At 66.2% G+C, this 17187-nt stretch overlaps 8 protein-coding genes across 8 annotated transcripts in view; 4 read left to right on the plus strand and 4 right to left on the minus strand.

Moving 5' to 3' along the window:
• Positions 1–1956: 1956 nt before the first annotated feature.
• Positions 1957–2952, plus strand: PFL1_00027 (uncharacterized protein; the record flags this gene model as incomplete). The annotated part of the gene is made up of 1 exon (XM_007877524.1): positions 1957–2952. The coding sequence occupies one exon, from the start codon at positions 1957–1959 to the stop codon at positions 2950–2952; it is 996 nt and encodes a 331-aa protein (XP_007875715.1).
• A 1121-nt stretch (positions 2953–4073) lies between these two features.
• PFL1_00028 (uncharacterized protein) lies at positions 4074–5210 on the plus strand (the record flags this gene model as incomplete). Its single annotated transcript, XM_007877525.1, has 4 exons — positions 4074–4643; positions 4793–4802; positions 4914–4962; positions 5096–5210. The coding sequence occupies 4 exons, from the start codon at positions 4074–4076 to the stop codon at positions 5208–5210; spliced, it is 744 nt and encodes a 247-aa protein (XP_007875716.1).
• Positions 5211–5589: 379 nt separating this feature from the next.
• PFL1_00029 (uncharacterized protein) lies at positions 5590–7548 on the minus strand (the record flags this gene model as incomplete). Its single annotated transcript, XM_007877526.1, has 1 exon — positions 5590–7548. The coding sequence occupies one exon, from the start codon at positions 7546–7548 to the stop codon at positions 5590–5592; it is 1959 nt and encodes a 652-aa protein (XP_007875717.1).
• Positions 7549–8730: 1182 nt separating this feature from the next.
• On the plus strand, positions 8731–10455 carry PFL1_00030 (uncharacterized protein; the record flags this gene model as incomplete). Its single annotated transcript, XM_007877527.1, has 3 exons — positions 8731–10018; positions 10129–10292; positions 10396–10455. The coding sequence occupies 3 exons, from the start codon at positions 8731–8733 to the stop codon at positions 10453–10455; spliced, it is 1512 nt and encodes a 503-aa protein (XP_007875718.1).
• A 240-nt stretch (positions 10456–10695) lies between these two features.
• On the minus strand, positions 10696–11473 carry PFL1_00031 (uncharacterized protein; the record flags this gene model as incomplete). The annotated part of the gene is made up of 2 exons (XM_007877528.1): positions 10696–11013; positions 11138–11473. 2 exons carry the CDS (start codon positions 11471–11473, stop codon positions 10696–10698), a joined length of 654 nt encoding a protein of 217 aa, XP_007875719.1.
• A 665-nt stretch (positions 11474–12138) lies between these two features.
• On the plus strand, positions 12139–14466 carry PFL1_00032 (uncharacterized protein; the record flags this gene model as incomplete). The annotated part of the gene is made up of 2 exons (XM_007877529.1): positions 12139–13598; positions 13707–14466. The coding sequence occupies 2 exons, from the start codon at positions 12139–12141 to the stop codon at positions 14464–14466; spliced, it is 2220 nt and encodes a 739-aa protein (XP_007875720.1).
• Positions 14467–14634: 168 nt separating this feature from the next.
• On the minus strand, positions 14635–16233 carry PFL1_00033 (uncharacterized protein; the record flags this gene model as incomplete). The annotated part of the gene is made up of 1 exon (XM_007877530.1): positions 14635–16233. One exon carries the CDS (start codon positions 16231–16233, stop codon positions 14635–14637), a length of 1599 nt encoding a protein of 532 aa, XP_007875721.1.
• Positions 16234–16987: 754 nt separating this feature from the next.
• The window catches only part of PFL1_00034 (uncharacterized protein), a gene marked incomplete at both ends in the record, with an annotated part of 2573 nt that continues 2373 nt past the window's right edge, over positions 16988–17187 (minus strand). The window contains one exon of the mRNA XM_007877531.1: positions 16988–17167. Coding sequence (XP_007875722.1) covers positions 16988–17167 — 180 coding nt within the window. The remainder of the gene's footprint in view (positions 17168–17187) is intronic.

Consider the following 17187-nt stretch of genomic DNA (forward strand, 5'->3'; position numbering starts at 1 on the left):
GTGCAGATGTCGACGAGCGGTAGCGGTAGCAGTGGCGGGGCCGGACCGTCTGGCTCCAACGCGGCGGCGGCGTACTCGGGCGTGCAGCCGCTCGGCGGCCATGGCGGCGGCCACGATGCAGCAGGCATGACGACGAGCGGCGGCCATGCGGCGGCGACGGCGGCCTTTGCGCCCGTGCCTGCCTATTCGCATCCAGGCGGCGCTGGCGTGTCGGGCAGCGAGGGCCTCGAGGGCCACGATCTGGCGCTGGGCGGCGGCGGCGGCAGCATGGTGCCCAACCTCAATCCGAAGGAGCTGGCGACGTACTGGAGCGACTACTTTTCGCTGCAGCTCGACTGGGACCGGCTGTCTACGTTGACGTGAGGGGGAGAAAGGGGGGTCCCGCCAGCGAGACGGCGGTGGTGGGTGGTGCCCTCGTGGATGTGGGGCCGCCCGAGGTGGCTCGGCGGCGGCAGCTGGCATCGGTCTGGATCCGCCTCTCTTTGCCCCAGTATCCTATCTCGTCCTTGTCTTTTTCGACGGCTCCTCTGTCTGCCCGTGGGTGCGTCTGCAGCCGGCCACCTCTATGTATTCTAGAATCCTCACGCTTCACTCTGGCCGTTGCCTGCTCTGTCGCCTTCATCCTGCTCGAAGTTCGGTGCGGTGCGGTGCGGTTGGGATCACAGGAAGTAGTTCTCTTATCCATCCGTCCTCTACCGTTCGCTTGTGCCCGTGATGCTGCTGCTGCTGCTGCTGTTGGTGGTGCTGGTGCTGGTGAAGGCGAGGTCGGAAGCAGCGACCCGCCCGACCCGGGGCCGACGGATCTGCGACTGCATCGGCAAGCGGCGGGAGGAAGACGCGCGGTAGCAGACCACGCGCGCCGGTCACGGCTGCGGTCGTTGCTGCTTCACCGGAGCCGGTAAGAGAAGCAGACGATGCTTGGCTTTCGGCATTCGATCCGTCGAGATCGGAACCAACCGAAGCAAGGCAGGGCGAAGATGCCGTGCGTGCGTTGAAGTGAGGCGGTGTCGAAATACGTACGGGACGAGGGGGGGGGCATGACGTCAAAGCAGGCGGCAATGCCGTCGCGCAACCTGCCGATCGACTGGCCGACGGGCCAGCCCCGCCGTACGTTTGACCCTCGGGATTTTTCGCACACCGACCGACTGACCGACCGACCGCGCCTCTCTGCCAAGCCAAGCCAAGCCAGGGCAAAGCAGGGCAGGGCAGGGCACCGAAAATGCCCGCAGGCTAGGCCAGGGTCCGAGCCTTTGCTCCGATGCGGTGCGACTCTAAACACGCGTCGCCTGCCTGGCCTGGCCTCGCCCTGCCGCGCCTTGCTTGCCCTTGCCCGGTCGATCCGGGGTGGTACGCCGACTGGCCTGTGGAATGACGATGTTCGCACCGCATCGCATCCGTTCGCCCGCTTGCTTCTTGTGCCGCCTGAAATGCCTCGACTGGCCTGCCTCCGCTCGCCCGCACCGCACCGCACCGCACCGCACCGCACCGCACCGCACCGCACCGCACGCTGCGCTACCGCATGCCTTCCTGCGAGCACACGTACGCACGACCAACGAAGGTCCTTCGCGGGCATCACCTCAGCCTGCCCGAGAGAGGCAGGTCGACAAGAGAGGGAGCCAACGAAGGACGCAGGCCGCCGCGTTGCCTCTTCATAAGAACCTGGGCCCGCCCTCACCGTTCCGTGGCCGGCTGCCTTCCACCCACACCTTTCTCGTCGCCCATCCGTCCACCACCCGTGCCCCTCTTCGTCTTGGAAGCTGGAATAGCGTAGCCTGCGGCTCGGTGCTCGATCGTCGCCCCCGCCCTTCTTTCGCCAAGATACCCAGCCAGCCACGCTTGCTGCTACCACCACCACCACCACCAACACGATCCCTCGGACCGGCTGAACCAGCCTAGACCATCGACCCTCTCAATCCCATCCACCGGCCGACCGACCCACGCCACCGACGGCCCAAGATGAAGATCGGAATCCACGGCCTGTACTGGGTGCTCCCGCTCCTCACCTTTTGCTTCTGGATCACCAACATTGTCGGCCTGCTCGGCCTGTGGGTCCGCGACAAGTTCAAGCGGTACGAGGTCGAGGAGGCGTCCATCGTCTTTATCAGCGACGTCGGCGCCACGCACCAGGCCTTTTTCATCGTCTTCAGCTCCCTCACCGCCCTCTTTTACGTCCTCACCACGCTCGCCGAGCGCCACCTCCGCCACCAGCGGAGGATCCCCGGCAGCGTGCGAAAGAGGCAGACGATCTACGACATCCTCAGCGTCGTCTTCAGCTTTATCGGCGCCGCGGGGCTTGTCCTCCTCTCGGCCTTTAACGCTTTCGACTGGTCGACGGTGCACTGGTCGATGACGGTCGTCTTTGTCGTCTTTACGGCGCTCTCGGTCCTGTTCCAGGTGCTCCAGGTCTTTTCGCTGTCCAAGGACTACGAGGGGCTGCGCACGCTCAAGCTCATCGCCATCGTCAAGGCCATCCTGCTCACCATCGCCGTGGCGGGCGCGATTGGCTTCATCGCCACGTACGCCACGTGCAAGGGCAACGCGTACCCGGGCGACCAGCGGTGCGACCGCGTCGTCTCGGCCGCCGCCGTGTGCGAGTGGTCGATTGCCTTTATCCTGGCCTTTTTCTACCTCACCTACGTCGTCGACCTGTGGCCCGCCCACCGTCGCGCCCAGAAGGGCCTCAGCGAGGACGGCACCATGGTCGAGAACCGCCAGCTGGCGCGCGAGCAGGGCACCGACGTCGGCCGCCCCACGGCGCCCTATGCCATCGACGGCGTCGTCAACAACGACACCCACTACCCCTCGGCGGCTGCCCGCGAGGTGCGCGGACAGCAGCCCCACGGCGCCCACGGCGGTTCGCCCGCCATGACGGCCAACACGATGCCCAACAGCGAGCGCGGAAGCCTGTACCAGCCCGCCATGGTCGAGGCGCCCCAGCAGCCCCGGTACTAGTGCGGCCGAGGATGGGTCCTGCGCTCGTCGTCCCAAGGCGCAGCCGCAGCATGCCTCTTGCCCGCTTCTGTCCGTGCCTTCCTTGACCTTGCCCTCTCCACCCGCTCCCCCATCTCCCCTCATGTAGCCAGATACCTGCCTCGCCTCTTGCTTCTTGATGATCTGTAGCCCCAAAATACCACTGCTAGATGCCCTTTTGCTCTCCTACCTCCCCACGGAGACGCCCTCGATGCCAGCTAGACGACATCCGAGGTCGGGAGGAGGTGGGGCGTCGAAGATGGTCGAGACGAGGCCCTGACGCTGTAATAAACCACCATCTCCACACTACCACTCTGCCGATGGCCCCTTGTTCGCCCCGACCGCGTGCCTGTGCGACGCTTGGTGCATCGAGGTGCCGGGCGACGGAGATGGGTTCCGCTGCTTGCTTGTGCCTCGGCGATGGAAGATGCAGGGATGCCGCGCTGCAAGGCTGAGGACGAGCCGGACGGTTGGACGGGCACTGGAGTGTCGTTTGTCGGCCGAGAGCGAGGCGCAGTTTGGCGGCGTTAGCCGGCGTGGTTTGGCTCTTGAGGGGCGCCAGCACCGAGTGGCCCCTGCGCGAGGGTCACGAGTCGGGCCACGAGGGCGAGGGCGAGGGCCAAGGGGCCGTTTCGCCCACCCCACCCGCTGCCCGCTCGCCCGCCCGGCTTCCGGCTCGAGTGGAAGATGCGGAGAAGCCGAAGGCCGTCTGAGCTCGTCGAGGCCAGCCTCGGGCATGTCACCTTCAGTGCGGTGCGGGGCAAAGACGCGGGCGGGCCGCCACGACAGCCTTCGCCCATCTTTCCCTCCTCTCTCTCTCTCTCTCTCTCTCCTCGCCACCACCACCACCACCACCGCCGTCAACTTCGCCGCTTGCACCGGACAATACCGCGTAGGTACTCTGCTCTCTCCGCTGCTCCTTCCTCCCTTCCGACCTGCACGTCTGGCGCAGCTCCGTGACTTGCGCTGTTGCAACGATCCCGCCTGCTCACACCCCTCGGGCCCCCATATGCTCCCTCGTCTCGACCTGCACTCTACACAGCACCCTCACCATCACTCCGCCCGTCCTACCAGCCATCCTCAACCACCCCTCTCCGCCCACCATGGCCGTCGCAAGCAAGATCGCGGGCAACCCGCTGCTGCTGGCCTACCTCACCAACCTGGCCACCAACCCGCTGCGCACAAAGATGTACACGTCGGCCTTTTTCGCCGCCCTCGCCGAGATCCTCGCGGGCAAGTTTGCCGGCGTCGCGCCCGCCACCAGCAAGCTGCCTCCGTCGCCCGTGTCCGAGAAGCAGGCGGCGCAGCAGCAGCCGCTCAGGCTCGTCCAGGCCTACCTCGAGTCGGTGGGCATCAACGACCGCGCCTTCAAGATGGCCCTCTACGGCGGCTTCATCTCGGCCCCGCTCGGACACGTCATGACGGGCATGCTCCAGCGCGCCTTTGCAGGCAGGACGTCGACAAAGGACAAGATCCTCCAGATCATCACGTCCAACCTCACCGCCTCGGTCATTGCCAACACCGTCTACCTCGTCTGCCTCTCGCTCATCAACGGCGCACGCGGCACCGACCAGGTCATCCGCACCGTCAAGGCCAGCTGGCTCACCGTCATGAAGCTCAGCTGGCTCACCAGCCCCATCCTCATCGCCACGGCCCAAAAGTACCTCCCCGCCGTGAGTGTGCCCGCGGTCCACCCCCGCGTCCTCGTGTGCATCTGACCCTCGCCTTCCCCCGTCGTGCCGTCCTGCTGACTCCAAATCGTGTTTGCTGCCGGCCTCTTTTTTTTCTCTGGGCTAATGCTGTCGTGGGCCGGATCGTGTAGGAGCTGTGGGGTGAGTGACACGCGCGCGCCTCTCGAACACCCCCTCTCTGCCCTGTCCATCCTGACATTGATCCCATCGTTCTCTTCCTCCCTCTTCCTTCTTTCCCCCGCCCCTATACAGAGCCCTTCTTCACCTTTGCCCGCTTCATCCTCTCGACCTACTTCAACACGTGAGACCCTGGGCCCTTGCTCCTGACATCGCCACCGAAAGCGATCAACTGACACATCCCCCTCTCTCCCTCTCCCTCTCCCTCTCCCTCCCCTCGCCTCTGTCCTCTTCGTCACGCCTTGGGCCGCACGCAGTCTGGCAAAGAAGAAGCAGATGGCCATCGCCCGCGCCGAGCAGGCAAAGGCAAAGGCCCAGGGCGGAAGCATCGTCGACTCCGACCTCGCAAAGGGCGCCGCTCAGGGAAAGTAGGTCGTCACCTCCCTCTCCCCCTCCCCCCATCCTCCCGGCGAGGCTTCGAGTTCCTTCATGTCGCCGCCGTGCCGTGCCGTGCCGTGTGTGCTGCGGGCGTCTCGCTCGCTCCCTCGTTCCTGGCCCGCATCGCTCTCTCGCTTCCTCTACCAAACACCCCGTCTCTCCCTCTTTCTTTGATGCACGGGGCAAAGTCTATGTTTCTATTACGCGAAGGCCCCGCGCGGATACTGACCCACCGACTGGCCGACCGATCGAGGGACGGATGGTGGATGTCCGACCGACGCCGCTTGGCCACAGGGCGGGTCACCGAACAGGACGGGGCAGGACGGGCGGGAACGCATGGGGCGAGAGAGGAGGGGAAGGCGAAGGGGATGGGCTAGACGAGCTGGAAACTGATCGTGACCATGGTAGCCTCCTCGTCGCGGGCGCTGCGAAGGGTATACCGTACGGGCATGTCGACAAAGAAGCGGTGCAGGTTGAGCCGTACGGGCCCGATGCCGAGGTTAAACGTGTTAAAGTCCATGGCGTCGGTGAAGAAGCTGGTGGCGTACACGACGTCCGGGTCGTAGTGGAAGTCGTCGCGGTGCCGCGCGTCGGCAAAGTAGCGCCGCCGCTTGGGAACGGGCAGGCTCTTGTTGGTAAAGATGAAGGCGTTGTCCTCGACCATGTCGGTCCCCGGATCCGAAAAACGCCACGGCCCCAGCGCAGCGTCCATCTTGGACGGCGTACCCGTGCTCATCGAGGTGCTGCCCGTCGAGGTGGTGTTGTGCGGAGAGGGAGACGACGATGGCGAAGGTGAGAGGTGAGTGCGTTGCAGAGCGTCGGCCAGCTTAAAGTCGCCGTCGCGCAAGCCGTCCGACTTGGCCGACTGCTGCATCTCTTCCCGCACGTCGGTCGTGATCCGCTCCAACTTGGGCAGCTCCGGCTTCGGCTCGCCGGGCGCCGTCTCGTTTGCCGAGCGGCTCGACGGCTGCGCGGACGAGGTGTTGGCGGGCGTGGGCGCTTTGGCTGCCTCCGCTGGTGCGCCAACGCCGTTTGCCGCCGCCGACGAGGCTGGCGTAGGCGCCGTTTGGCTGTTATTGGACGCCCCTTCTACTGGCCCGCCAAGACCGGCTCCGACGGTGCCGATTGACGAGATGGCAGGTGCCGGCCTGTCACGCGGCGACGCGATCTCGGCAACATCCGCAGGTGGCGCGGTGGCCAGTTCTTGGCTGCCAATGCGAGGAGACACGGGAAGGCTGAGCCCGCCGCCGCTGCTGGTGCCATCGTCGTCGACGGTCGCGTGCTCGGGCGTGCCCGGCCGGTCGGGCGAGTGTCCGACGTCGCGCCGAAAGCTGGTGCCGAGCCTCGAGAGCGTCTGCTGGGCGGGGGCGTGCTGGACCTCGGTGCTGGTGCGGGTCGAGGTGTCGTCGCTGCTGACGCTGAGGTGTCGATCGGACCCGGTGCCGGTGCCTGTGCCGCCGGCGGTGAGCTCGTTGGACTTATTGGCCTGCTTCTGCTGGTGGGCCTCGCTGAGCTTGGCGTGGTGCGCGTCGAGGAGCGCACGCACGCGGGGCTCGTCGCGGAATCCGACGAAGCGCCAGTATCGCTTGAGCACTCGCTCTTCCTTTGGCGCCGCCGAGCCGCCCATGCCGAAGCCGCTCAGCCAGCCCTTTTTCTTCTTCTTGGCCGCGGCCGTGTCGTCTGCGGCGGCATCGATGGGGGCGTGGTGGAGCTGCTCTGCGGGGACAATGTCGTCACCTTCGTCGCCGTCGCCGTCGTTTTGTGCGGCAGCGGAGAGGCTCGAGTGCGGGTCGTTGAAGCCCTTTTCCGGGTTGGTGAGCGAGGGCGAGGAGGGGCGCGTCGGGTTGGGCGAGTCGGAGCGGTGGGTGTGTCGGAGGACGACGACGGCGTCGTGGGCGCGCGAGGGAGCCGGCCAGGCGCAGATGGTGTTCATGCAGGCGATGTAGGGCGACATGATGTAGGGTCGGCCGGAGGCGGGCTGGATGTCGTAGAAGGTGGCCGGGTCGATCATGCGGGCGACGCGCATGCCTGCGTTGAAGGGAGCGCGGGGAAAGTCGATGAGCTTGTCGAAATCGGTGCCAAAGAGGATGTCGTTGCCCGAGTGGCGCTGCTTGAAGCGGCCTTCGATCTGGATGCAGAACTTGCGGGAGCGGTCCTGGAAGTACTCGCGGCCGGGTTCACCCTGCCTTGCGCCGGGAGCGTCGAGGATGCGAACGAGGACGCGGCCGATGAAGTGTTCGTTTTCGATTTCGTGCGGGTGTGCCGTGTCGTTGAGGCGGCAGGGTTCGAGGTGGAATCGGTCTGGGCCGACCATGACCTGTAGTTGCGGCATGCTGGCTGGCGGAGGAGGGGGTAGGGGAGTAAGGAGGGAGTATAAGAAGAGCAGACGCTGCCTGGGGGGTTATGAAAACGAGAAGAGGAGCGAGCGATGTGATGCGAGGGATGGCCAGGGGTGGGTCGGTGATGATTGCTCGAGATGGAGGTGAGCGACGGAGGAGGCAGTGGGGACGTGGGTATCAAGCTGGGGCGGCGGTTGTTGACCGAGGTATAGGGAATGGAGATGGGGATGACGAGGTCGGAATGGCAGGGCGATGGCTGGCGATGGAATCGATACGATGGTGGTGGTTGGGGGGATAGGTGCTGGCCGCGGAGCCAGGCCGAAGAAAGAAGAGGGGCATCGAGGAGGGGCCCGTGTTACGTTTGCAGGGGGCCCCTGTGTGCTGTTTTCAACCGCCTGCGTCGGTTGGACTGCCCTGCGGCCTCCACCTCCTAACCTGCCCGCCGGCGTGCCTCGGAGCTGCCGACATCGTATCGTCGTCGTCGTCGTCGTCGTCGTCGTCGTCGGCGTCGGGCTATGCCGACCAAGCCGAGCTGCAGGCAGCGTCGAGCGTCGGCCGGTGACCGACCGCACGTTTCGGGGAGAAATCGTACCATACGAGCCTCGACCTGGCGGCTTTCGGCTTGGCCTGCCTGTGTGGTGGAGCGTCAAAGGCTGCGCAGCTGCACGTCGGCCGGCCCGCCGCTGTTGGCATCGGCCCTGCCTGCATCCGCATGCTGCAGCGGGCACCCCTCCGTCCCGACAGGTCAGGCCGCGCCATGGCTGCCGATCGGCGCCGAAGGCGCTTCCCGATGCCGCCTCCAGCTGTGGCTCTGGGCGAAAATAGCAGCAACCGCACCCACGCCCGCCAGCCCAGCGGAGCCGGATGCAACGCGGCGGGCGTAAACAAGGCTCAGAGGCGCTCAACTCTCGCTCGCTCGCTCTCGTGGCCTCGGTGCGTGCCGTGTGCCGTGTGCCGTGTGCCGTGTGGAGGGCGCGGGGCGAGGGCGAGCGACGGCCATCGGTTGCACCGCCTCGCCATTCGATCCCGGACGGCTTCGGTTGGTCACCCACGCGGCTTGTTGCCCACCGACCACCACCACCTTGCCCCGGCCTGCCTCCCTGCCTCCATCCTCTTTCCCTCGCCTCCCTCACCAGCCTCACATCCATCCACCTTGCACTCGCCCTTCCCCCGCCATGCCCCGCTTCTCGGTGCCCGCAGCGCCAAAGTGCGCAAAGTGCGCACAGTCCGTCTACCACGTCGAGCAGGTCATCGGGCCAATGGCAAAGACCTACCACAAGCACTGCCTCACCTGCACCGTATGCGCAAAGCGCCTCGACTCGACCCTCCTCGTAGAGCACGACGGAGAGCCCTTTTGCAAAAACTGCCACAAGGAGCACCTCGGCACCGGAAAGGGCGGCTTCACCACCGCAGTCAAACTCAATCCCGTATCGCCAAAGGCCCAATCCGCCTCGTCGCCCCGCGCACTCTCCTCGCCCCGCACCCTCGCGTCTCCCACGCCATCCTCATCCTCGCCGGCAACCAACGCATTCCCACGCTCTCCCAGCCCAACAAAGCCACAACCGAGCGCAGCCTTCCCCCACGGCCTCGAGGACCAAGGCGTCACCGGCATCTCGATCCGACCGCGCGGACAACCTACCAGCCCGACCACCACCACCGCCGCCGCCACCGCCCGACCCTCTTCGCCATCCAAGGTCTCCTCACGACCCTACGTCGCCTCGCGAGCGACCCCCAGCACTCCCATCCGCTCCATTGACGATGCCGTCTCATCCACCCACCCGCACATCCGCGACCCCGTCTCGAACCTCGTCGACAGCGTCGGCGGCCTCGGCCTCCAAACCATCGGCAACGACACCGAAGACCACGAGACCGACGACGAGCCGCGCAAGCTACCTTCGGCCAGCTACTATGCCACCCCACCCCCTCGCGCGGGGCACAGCTTCGACTCGACCTCTTCCACCGCCACCCCATCGCGAACATCCTTCGCCTCGCCCGCAGCCACCTCCACCACTTCCACGCTCGCATCCCCCGCGGCCGACGCCTACGACCCGCCCGTCACCATCACGACGCGCCGCATCTCGGCCGCCGACACCATCGGCTCCGTCCGCTTGGCCGGCAACGCCCACGTCACCTCCCACCACTCGCCAAAGGTCAACGCCATCTCGCCCGCAGAGGCGCTCGGCACCCTCCCGCCCCCACGCCGTCCCGATCCAAAGACGCTCAACGGCGCCGCGGGGATTGCAAAGGTTGCGCCACCCAGGATGACCATCAACCCCAACACGACGACCAGCCCGGATCGGCTAGGGGGCCCCAGCGGTGCACGAGGGCTGCCGAGCGAAGGGTCCGACTCTTCGCTCAACGGGCGGGCTGCCAAGGGCGGCATCGAGCGGCTGGGCCTCGGCTCCATCATCTCGGATGCGGGAGGAGGCACGCCTCTCTGCGCACGCTGCCAGAAGCCAGTCTGTGAGTGCCGATTGAGTAATGACAACGGTGAATCCATTGGTCGCCGTCGCCGATAAGCTGACCTTCCCTTCCGTCTCCTATCACATCTTCCCGCCCACCGCGCGAGACAGACTTTGCGGAGCAAAAGGCGGCGGCGGGGCGAAAGTGGCACCGCGCGTGCCTGCGCTGCGACGGCTGCTCGACGACGCTCGACACGGGCAAGCTGGAAGAGGGGCCCGTGGATCGCACCTACAAGGGCGGCGCAAACATCTGGTGCCGCGTCTGCTACGCCAAGGTGAGTGAGCCGGAGTCGCGGGGGGGTCAGAAGCTGGGCCGCGGTCATCGACTGACACTCTCGGCCCCCTCTCTGTCTCCCCGTCATTCGACGACGGCGATAGTATTTTGGACCCAAGAACCTGGCCGTTGGCTTCTCGTTGCCCGACACGCTGCCGCCGTGATGCGGTCGCACTCTTTCCAGGCCCGCAGGCATGAGCCCTTGTAGCCCTTCCCTATCCCTCCCGAGCAATGCCCAATGCCGCTGCCGTTCTCGTCGCTTCCGATGGAACGCAGTCAGGCGAAGCGATGATTCCCTCGCCGAGGGTCCATGTTTTCGGTGCGAGCGAGCGTCAGGCTAGATCAAGTTACAATTCCACCCTGCGACTGCCAGCGGGCGTCGAGGGACCAAGGTCGACGGGCGGCTACCAGTGGAGGATGTGGGTGGCGCAGTGGTATCCGTTTGGGTTGTTGATGAGGTACTGCTGGTGATAGTCGTCTGCGGGGAAAAAGTCGGAGCGGTTGCGGATTTCGAGCTGGGTGACGATCTTGGAGCCCTTTGGGTCAAAGTGCTTCTTCTGCACCTCTTCCGTCACCTTTTTGGCCGTGGCGAGCTGGTGGTCGTCGTGGGCGAAGATGGCGGAGCGGTACTGGGTGCCGCGGTCGTTTCCCTGGCGGTTGAGCTGGGTGGGGTCGTGGGTGCGGTAGAAGAACTCGATGAGTTCGGCGTAGCTCACTTTCGACTGCGGGTAGGGGCGGCCGTGGTGGTGAAGGAGGTGGTCCGAGGACGGATGTGTCAGTCGTGGAGCGAGCGAGGGCCGGGCGGTCGAGGAGCAGACGCGTGGCGCGGTGAATGGGGGCACTCACGGGGTCAAACTGGATCTGGGTGGCCTCGGCATGGCCGGTCCTGCCCGTGCAGACCTCCTCGTAGGTCGGGTTCTTGCTGCTCTCGGATCCTCCAATGAATCCGACCTTGGCGTCGATGAGACCCTTGCCGTTTCCGTAGTGCTTGCGGTAGATGTCCTCTGTGCCCCAGAAGCAGCCGCTGGCGACGGTGGCGTACTCGACGGCGGACGACATGGCGGCAGAGGGCGACGAAGACTGGAGAGCCTGCTGGGCTGCCTGTGCGGTCGGGGTGGTGGGGGGACCGAGGGTCTGAATGAGGGGCGTGTTGCGGAAGAGGGAAAAGAACCTGCTGCTCATCAAGGGCGCGGGCGCGGGCGCGGATGCGAGGAAGAGGAAGAGGAGCGCGAGGGCGGGGACGACGAGGGAAAGGGCGAGGAAGGCGGTGGTGTTGGTCGGTCGGCTCAGATTGGATTGGGCTGTCGCGGGTGGTCGCGACGTGATTTTCCTCACTGTGTTTGTACCTGTGGTTCAAGTGATGCTGTGGCGTTGGTCGCTTGCTCGAGGTGGTGGTGGGGAGAAGCCAAGCTTGGCAGCGGCCACGGACGAGGCAAAGCAGTGGCCGAGGGTGGCCAGACCAGCCAGCAGCGGAGGGGGGCTGGTGGCGGCGGCGGCGGATGACGTGATATCGGGGGCCCTGCCCCATGCATGGCTCCACCTTGACTTTTTTTCGCGCGCCGGCCTTTCGGGTCTCGCTGCTCCGCGCAAATCGCCGGTGCTCTCGACCCGATTGAGAGAAAAAGCAAAGCCCGCCCGTCAGCCGATCCAGGCCCGATTCCTTGGTCGATGTCCCCGCTGCACGGACCCTCGCTGCCCGGACCTTGGCCTCGAGGCCGATCCTCAGGGTCGCGGCCTTGCACCTGCTCCTCTCTCTCTCTCTCTCTTCCACGTCCCATTAACATCCTATTCCGCTGGCGCCGCTTTCTCACACCCTTACCGCCACCGCACCCCGCTCGCCACCCGCCATGCCGTCGAGCGCAGGCTACAGCTTCAGCGGCAGTGGCAGCGGCGGCGGCGGCAGCGCGCCCCTCTCGCCCCCCCTGGGCAGCGCCGCCGCTCGATTTCAGTCCCTCTCGTCGTCGTCGTCGTCGCAGCAGCAGGACACCGAAGTCGCCTTTGCAGAGCTGCAGCTCCTCTCGCAGAACCAGCGCAAGCTCGCCTCCCTCACAACCCGCATGACGACCATCCTCACCGGCTTCGACAAGCGCCTCATCCGCCTCGAGGGCAGCATCCTCCCCATCCACAAGAGCACACAGAAGCTGGCTCGCATGTCCGACAACATCGACCTCACACTCGCAGCCCTCAACAAGACACTCGGCCACTACGACGTCCTCATCGACGAGCAGCCCATCATCAAGGCCGGCCCAGACGTCCGCGACACCACCCCCTACATGGAGACCATCGACCGCGTCCTAAAGGGCCTCGACTACCTCCGCCGCTCCGACCTAAAGAGCCAGGAGGGCGTCATGAAGCGCATGAACGACCTCGTAGAGACGGGCGCCCGCAACCTCGTAGATGTCGTACGCGACTGGGTCAACGCCGACTCGGAACCCATCGACCTCTCCGAATACAGCCCGCGCAACGCCAGCTACCCCGTCCTCTCGGGCCCCACCCAGGAGGCCATCGTCCCCATCTTCCACTACCTCGCCACCCTCCACGACCACCCGAGGACCGGATACTCGCCTCTCCCCGCTTCTCTCTCGACCTACGCCAACGTCCGCTCCGCCTACCTCGACCGCTGCCTCTCGCCCATGGCGCAGCGCATCTACACGTACGCCGTCGAAAAGATCGGCACCACCGCCTCGAGCGCCGGCATGGTCATGGTCAACCACGACGACGACGACGACGCCGCCGGCACCTACCGCAGGGGCGACGCCGACCCCGCTGGCACCGTCAGCGCCTACTGCGGCATGCTCGAAAACGACTACCGCATCCTCCAGAGCCTCCTCTCCGACGCCGGCCTGCAGAAAGAGGCGCTCCTCTCGATTGCCACCTTTTCCCACCTCGCATCGGCGCCGCTGCGCACGCTCGTCGAGAACCTCGGCTCGGTCCACTCGCACGTCCGCCGTCACCTCTCGACCCACACCTTCTTCCTCTTTGACCTCATCGGCGGCCTCTCGACGGCCATCCTCTCGGGCCGCTGGGACGCCCTGGTGCGCCAGATGGACGACCCCTCGGGCGGCATGCTGCGCTCCGCCTACACCATCAACAAGTCCGACCTCGACGTGGGCGCCGGCGTCGCTGCCGCCAACGAGGTCCTCGACCTGTACAACAAGTTCAAAAACATGGCCATGGGCGTCTTTCCGCGCTTCGTCGAGGACATCAAGGCCATCCCGCAGAGGAGGGCTGCAGAGGTGCCCAGCACCTCGGTCAACGAGATCACGTACATGGCCCTCCAATTTGTCCGCCAGATTGTCGAGTACAGGTGGGTTGCAGAGGAGCGGATCCCCCCTCCCGCGCGCGCGCAAAGAGCCCGCGGCCGTCGTGCTGAGATGGGCTGACACCTTGTCCCTCTTCCCTTTGCGCCGCGCAGCGACGTGGTCGGTCCGCTGCTGCAGACGCTCGGTCCGGGGTCCTGGATGATGTCGAGCAGCGCCGCACCCGTCCTCTCGCTCGGCCTCGACGACGACCCGTCGAAGCGCACCATCGTGGGCGAGTACCTCAACGACGTGCTGGCCGTGACGCTAGGCGCCCTCGAGACGCGGTCCAAGGCGATCCGGCAGCCGTCGACGGCGTCCATCTTCCTGCTCAACAACATCGGCCACCTGTCGCGGTCGATGCGCGCGCCGCTGCCGTCGCACTTTGGCGGCGACGACGACGGCGGGCGCGGACCCTCGATCCTCTCGCTGCACCTGGGCCAGATGGGCGAGGACCTGCTGCTGAGCGCGACGCGGCAGGCCAACACGGCGTACCTGGACGCTTGGTCTCCGGTCGTGTCGACGCTGATGGAGGACCAGCCGCTGGCGGGCGCCCAGTCGCAGTACCACCGCCACGCCACGACCAAGCTCATGGGCGTCGGCGGCGCCTCGGAAAAGAACCAGGTCAAGGACCGCTTCGCCAAGTTCTACGAGGGGCTCGACGACCTCGAGCGCCTCCACCGCGCATACCCCTTCAGCCGCGAGGACCAGGAGCTCAAGGAGCGGCTGCGCAGGGACGTCGAGCGCATGGTGTGCCCCATGTACGCCAAGTTTATGGCCAAGCACCGCGCCGGCGACTTTACAAAGAACCCCAGCAAGCACATCCGCATGAGCGAGGCCGAGGTCGAGGACAAGGTCCGCAGGATGTTCGAGTGACAACGGTGCGCGCAGGCACGCACGCCGTTGCATGATGAGCCGGGCGCGCTGCCCTTCGACTCGTCTTTCTGTACTTGTATCGATCGCATTTCTCAACCCATTTTCTTATCTGGTCGCCGTGGCAGAACGCGAGCGAGTGCGGAGACGGACCGCCGGGGAGGGGCGCACCTAGCGGAAGTCGACGAGACCAGGCGTGAGGCGCAGGGTATCCATCCACTCTGTCCTGATTTTAGACCCATAGAGGACCGAGAGGCCAGTGGCGATTCGATCAAAGTACTGCTTGCTGATATCGTCTCCTTTGGCCGCGTACCCCGTCGAGCCGCTGGCGGCTGGACCTGCGACCCAGCTGCCGAGGCCCGTCTTGAACGTCGTCTTGATGCCGCGCGGCGACTGGGCGAGGAGGGAGGCGTACTCGTCCCACGCCCGCTGTCGCGCCGACGTGGTGGCGTTGGCGGGGAGGGAGAGGTAGTGGCGCGAGGCGCGCGAGATGGCCGTCCACGAGTAGGGGTCCTGGCTTGCCGTGCGGGCCAGGTTGCTCTGGATCCACGAGGCGATGTGGATATTGACCCAGGGCCGCAGCAGGTCCTTTGTCTTGAGCGCCGACGGATCCAGGACTTTACCCGTCGCCCAATCGAGTAGCGCTCCCATCCCCTGCGTTTCCTCCCCGCCGTTTTGGGGTGGCGGGGACCAGGAGTAGGAGTTGGTGTCGACGACGGCATGCTCGCGGAACAGCTTGAGCTCCTGTCCGCTCCCGAACGGAGAGACCTGCATGAGCCCCCACGCGCTCCCGCTGTCGAGGCGCGCGCCCGATACGAGGTCGTGCCGAAAGTCGGACTCGGCCAGGATATCGGCCATGATGAGCCGCGCCGCGGCGAGCGTGGGTATGTCCGGGTAGTAGCGCGCCGAGGCCGACGCGATGGCCGCCACCGTCTCGTCGAGCAGCTCCGGGGTCGAGAGTTGCGAGAGGTCCCCGGCCCACGCGCGGAGGAGATGCAGATCCCGCCGGATCGAGACGAGGGCGTACGACGCGCTGCTGCTCGTGAGCCGCAGACGGGCGAGGTTGGGTGCGGCCGCCTGCGCCCGTGGCGACGTCGGAGCGCCGCCGGCGGCGAGACGGTGCGACGACGAGGCGGTCGACGTGTCCCCTTCCGCCGGGCGGGTCGAGCTGGACAGTCCCAGGCTCTGCAGCGCCGCCGTGCCGTTCCGCCCAGCCTGGTTGAGCGACGAGACGACGAGCTGCCTCGCCCGCCGCCCCGCGATGCCGCGGCCGTGCATGACCCGCTGCACGACCTCGTCCACAGCCACCTCTGCCCCCGCCGCATCTCGAAACACCTTGGGAACGGCGGGGACGCTCTTGGCGAACGTCTCTCGGCCGCTCTCCCTTTGCAGCCGTGCCGCCTCGGCATTGGCTGTCGCGGTCTGAGTCGGCTCGGGCGGGCTGGTGGTACGGCTCGACGGAGACGGCGAAGAGGAAGAGGAGGTGGACGGGGCGAGGGAGGTGGTGCGTCCGCCCGGGCGGAAAAGGACGGTATACGCCGACGCGGGTGGCCCGTGGATGCCATGTCCCTGGAGGTTGTAGGATCCATGTGCGATCGGCAGCGTAGGGCTCGGATCGACTTGGCCGCCCGACCTCGACATCGACGCCTTTGCCGCGCGTCGCCCTCCATCCAGACGGGGTACGGCGAGGCCTTGCACGGCATCGAGGCCGACGAGCAGCGCTACCAGCAGCGCGTACATCCGCGTCCGCGTCCGCGTCGGTCGTACCATTTCGTTTGTCTCGCAGCGGCGAGCCTGACCAGCAGGGAGGGGCCGGGCGCGAGAAAGGAGCGGCGGTGATCTAGCAGCTTGGCTTGGTTTGGCTTGGCTTGGCTCGACTTGGCTGGGCCCGTACGGCAGCAGCGACGACGTCCAGCGCCGACGGTGCGGGTCCTTGATGGTAGCCAAGGTGACAACGGACGGACGATGGTGGTGGTGATGGTGGCGGAGGCGGAGGCGGTGGCGGTGGCGAGGGCGGTCGAAGCGCTAGATTTGCAGCAGGAGGCCACCCCGCTCGCTGTCCTTGCCAGGCAGGTGAGCCCAAGCGTCACCCCACACACTAGAAGTTGAATCATGGCGACGCGTGGCCTCGGCCGCAGCCTGTCGCAACCTGGCCGTCCGGCGCGCCATATCAGCTGCAGCTTCCTTTTTCCTCTCCGCACGCACTCACGCACGCCGGCAGCGGCAGGCACACACCTCTTCGCTCGACTTTCTTCCTGGCAACAAGAGGGGGGCGACGTCATTTCGAATGCTTGTCTATTTCCCAGCGGCGAGCTGCCCGACCATGGCCATAGCAATCAAGAATCAAGGAACTCGAATCACCAACGCAAAATTCACGACAAAGACCAGCAAAGCGGAGAGAGAGAGAGAGAGAGAGAGAGAGAGTGGAGCAGGGTGGGGGGCGATGGGGTTTGGGAGGGTATTCAGGAGCGGAAGAGTGAGTGGCAGCGGCGGCGGCCTGTGAGCTGGCTAGCCACCACTTTGTTCACTGTCCGAGGCCCTTGCGCAAGCCGTCGGTAAGGGCCCAGATGCCCCAGGCGCCGGGGTCCGGCGGCATGTCGCCGTCGTCCTTGCTGCCGACGTACGTGGCACGTCCGAGGCGCGGCGTCAGCTTGACGGTGCTCTCGGCTCCCGACCTCGATGCCTGGACGGCCTCGGACAGCGGCTTGCCGGCGCCCAGGGCGC

The sequence above is a fragment of the Pseudozyma flocculosa genome (assembly GCF_000417875.1).
Source record: "Pseudozyma flocculosa PF-1 unplaced genomic scaffold scaffold00001, whole genome shotgun sequence".
NCBI classification, from domain to species: domain Eukaryota; kingdom Fungi; phylum Basidiomycota; class Ustilaginomycetes; order Ustilaginales; family Ustilaginaceae; genus Pseudozyma; species Pseudozyma flocculosa.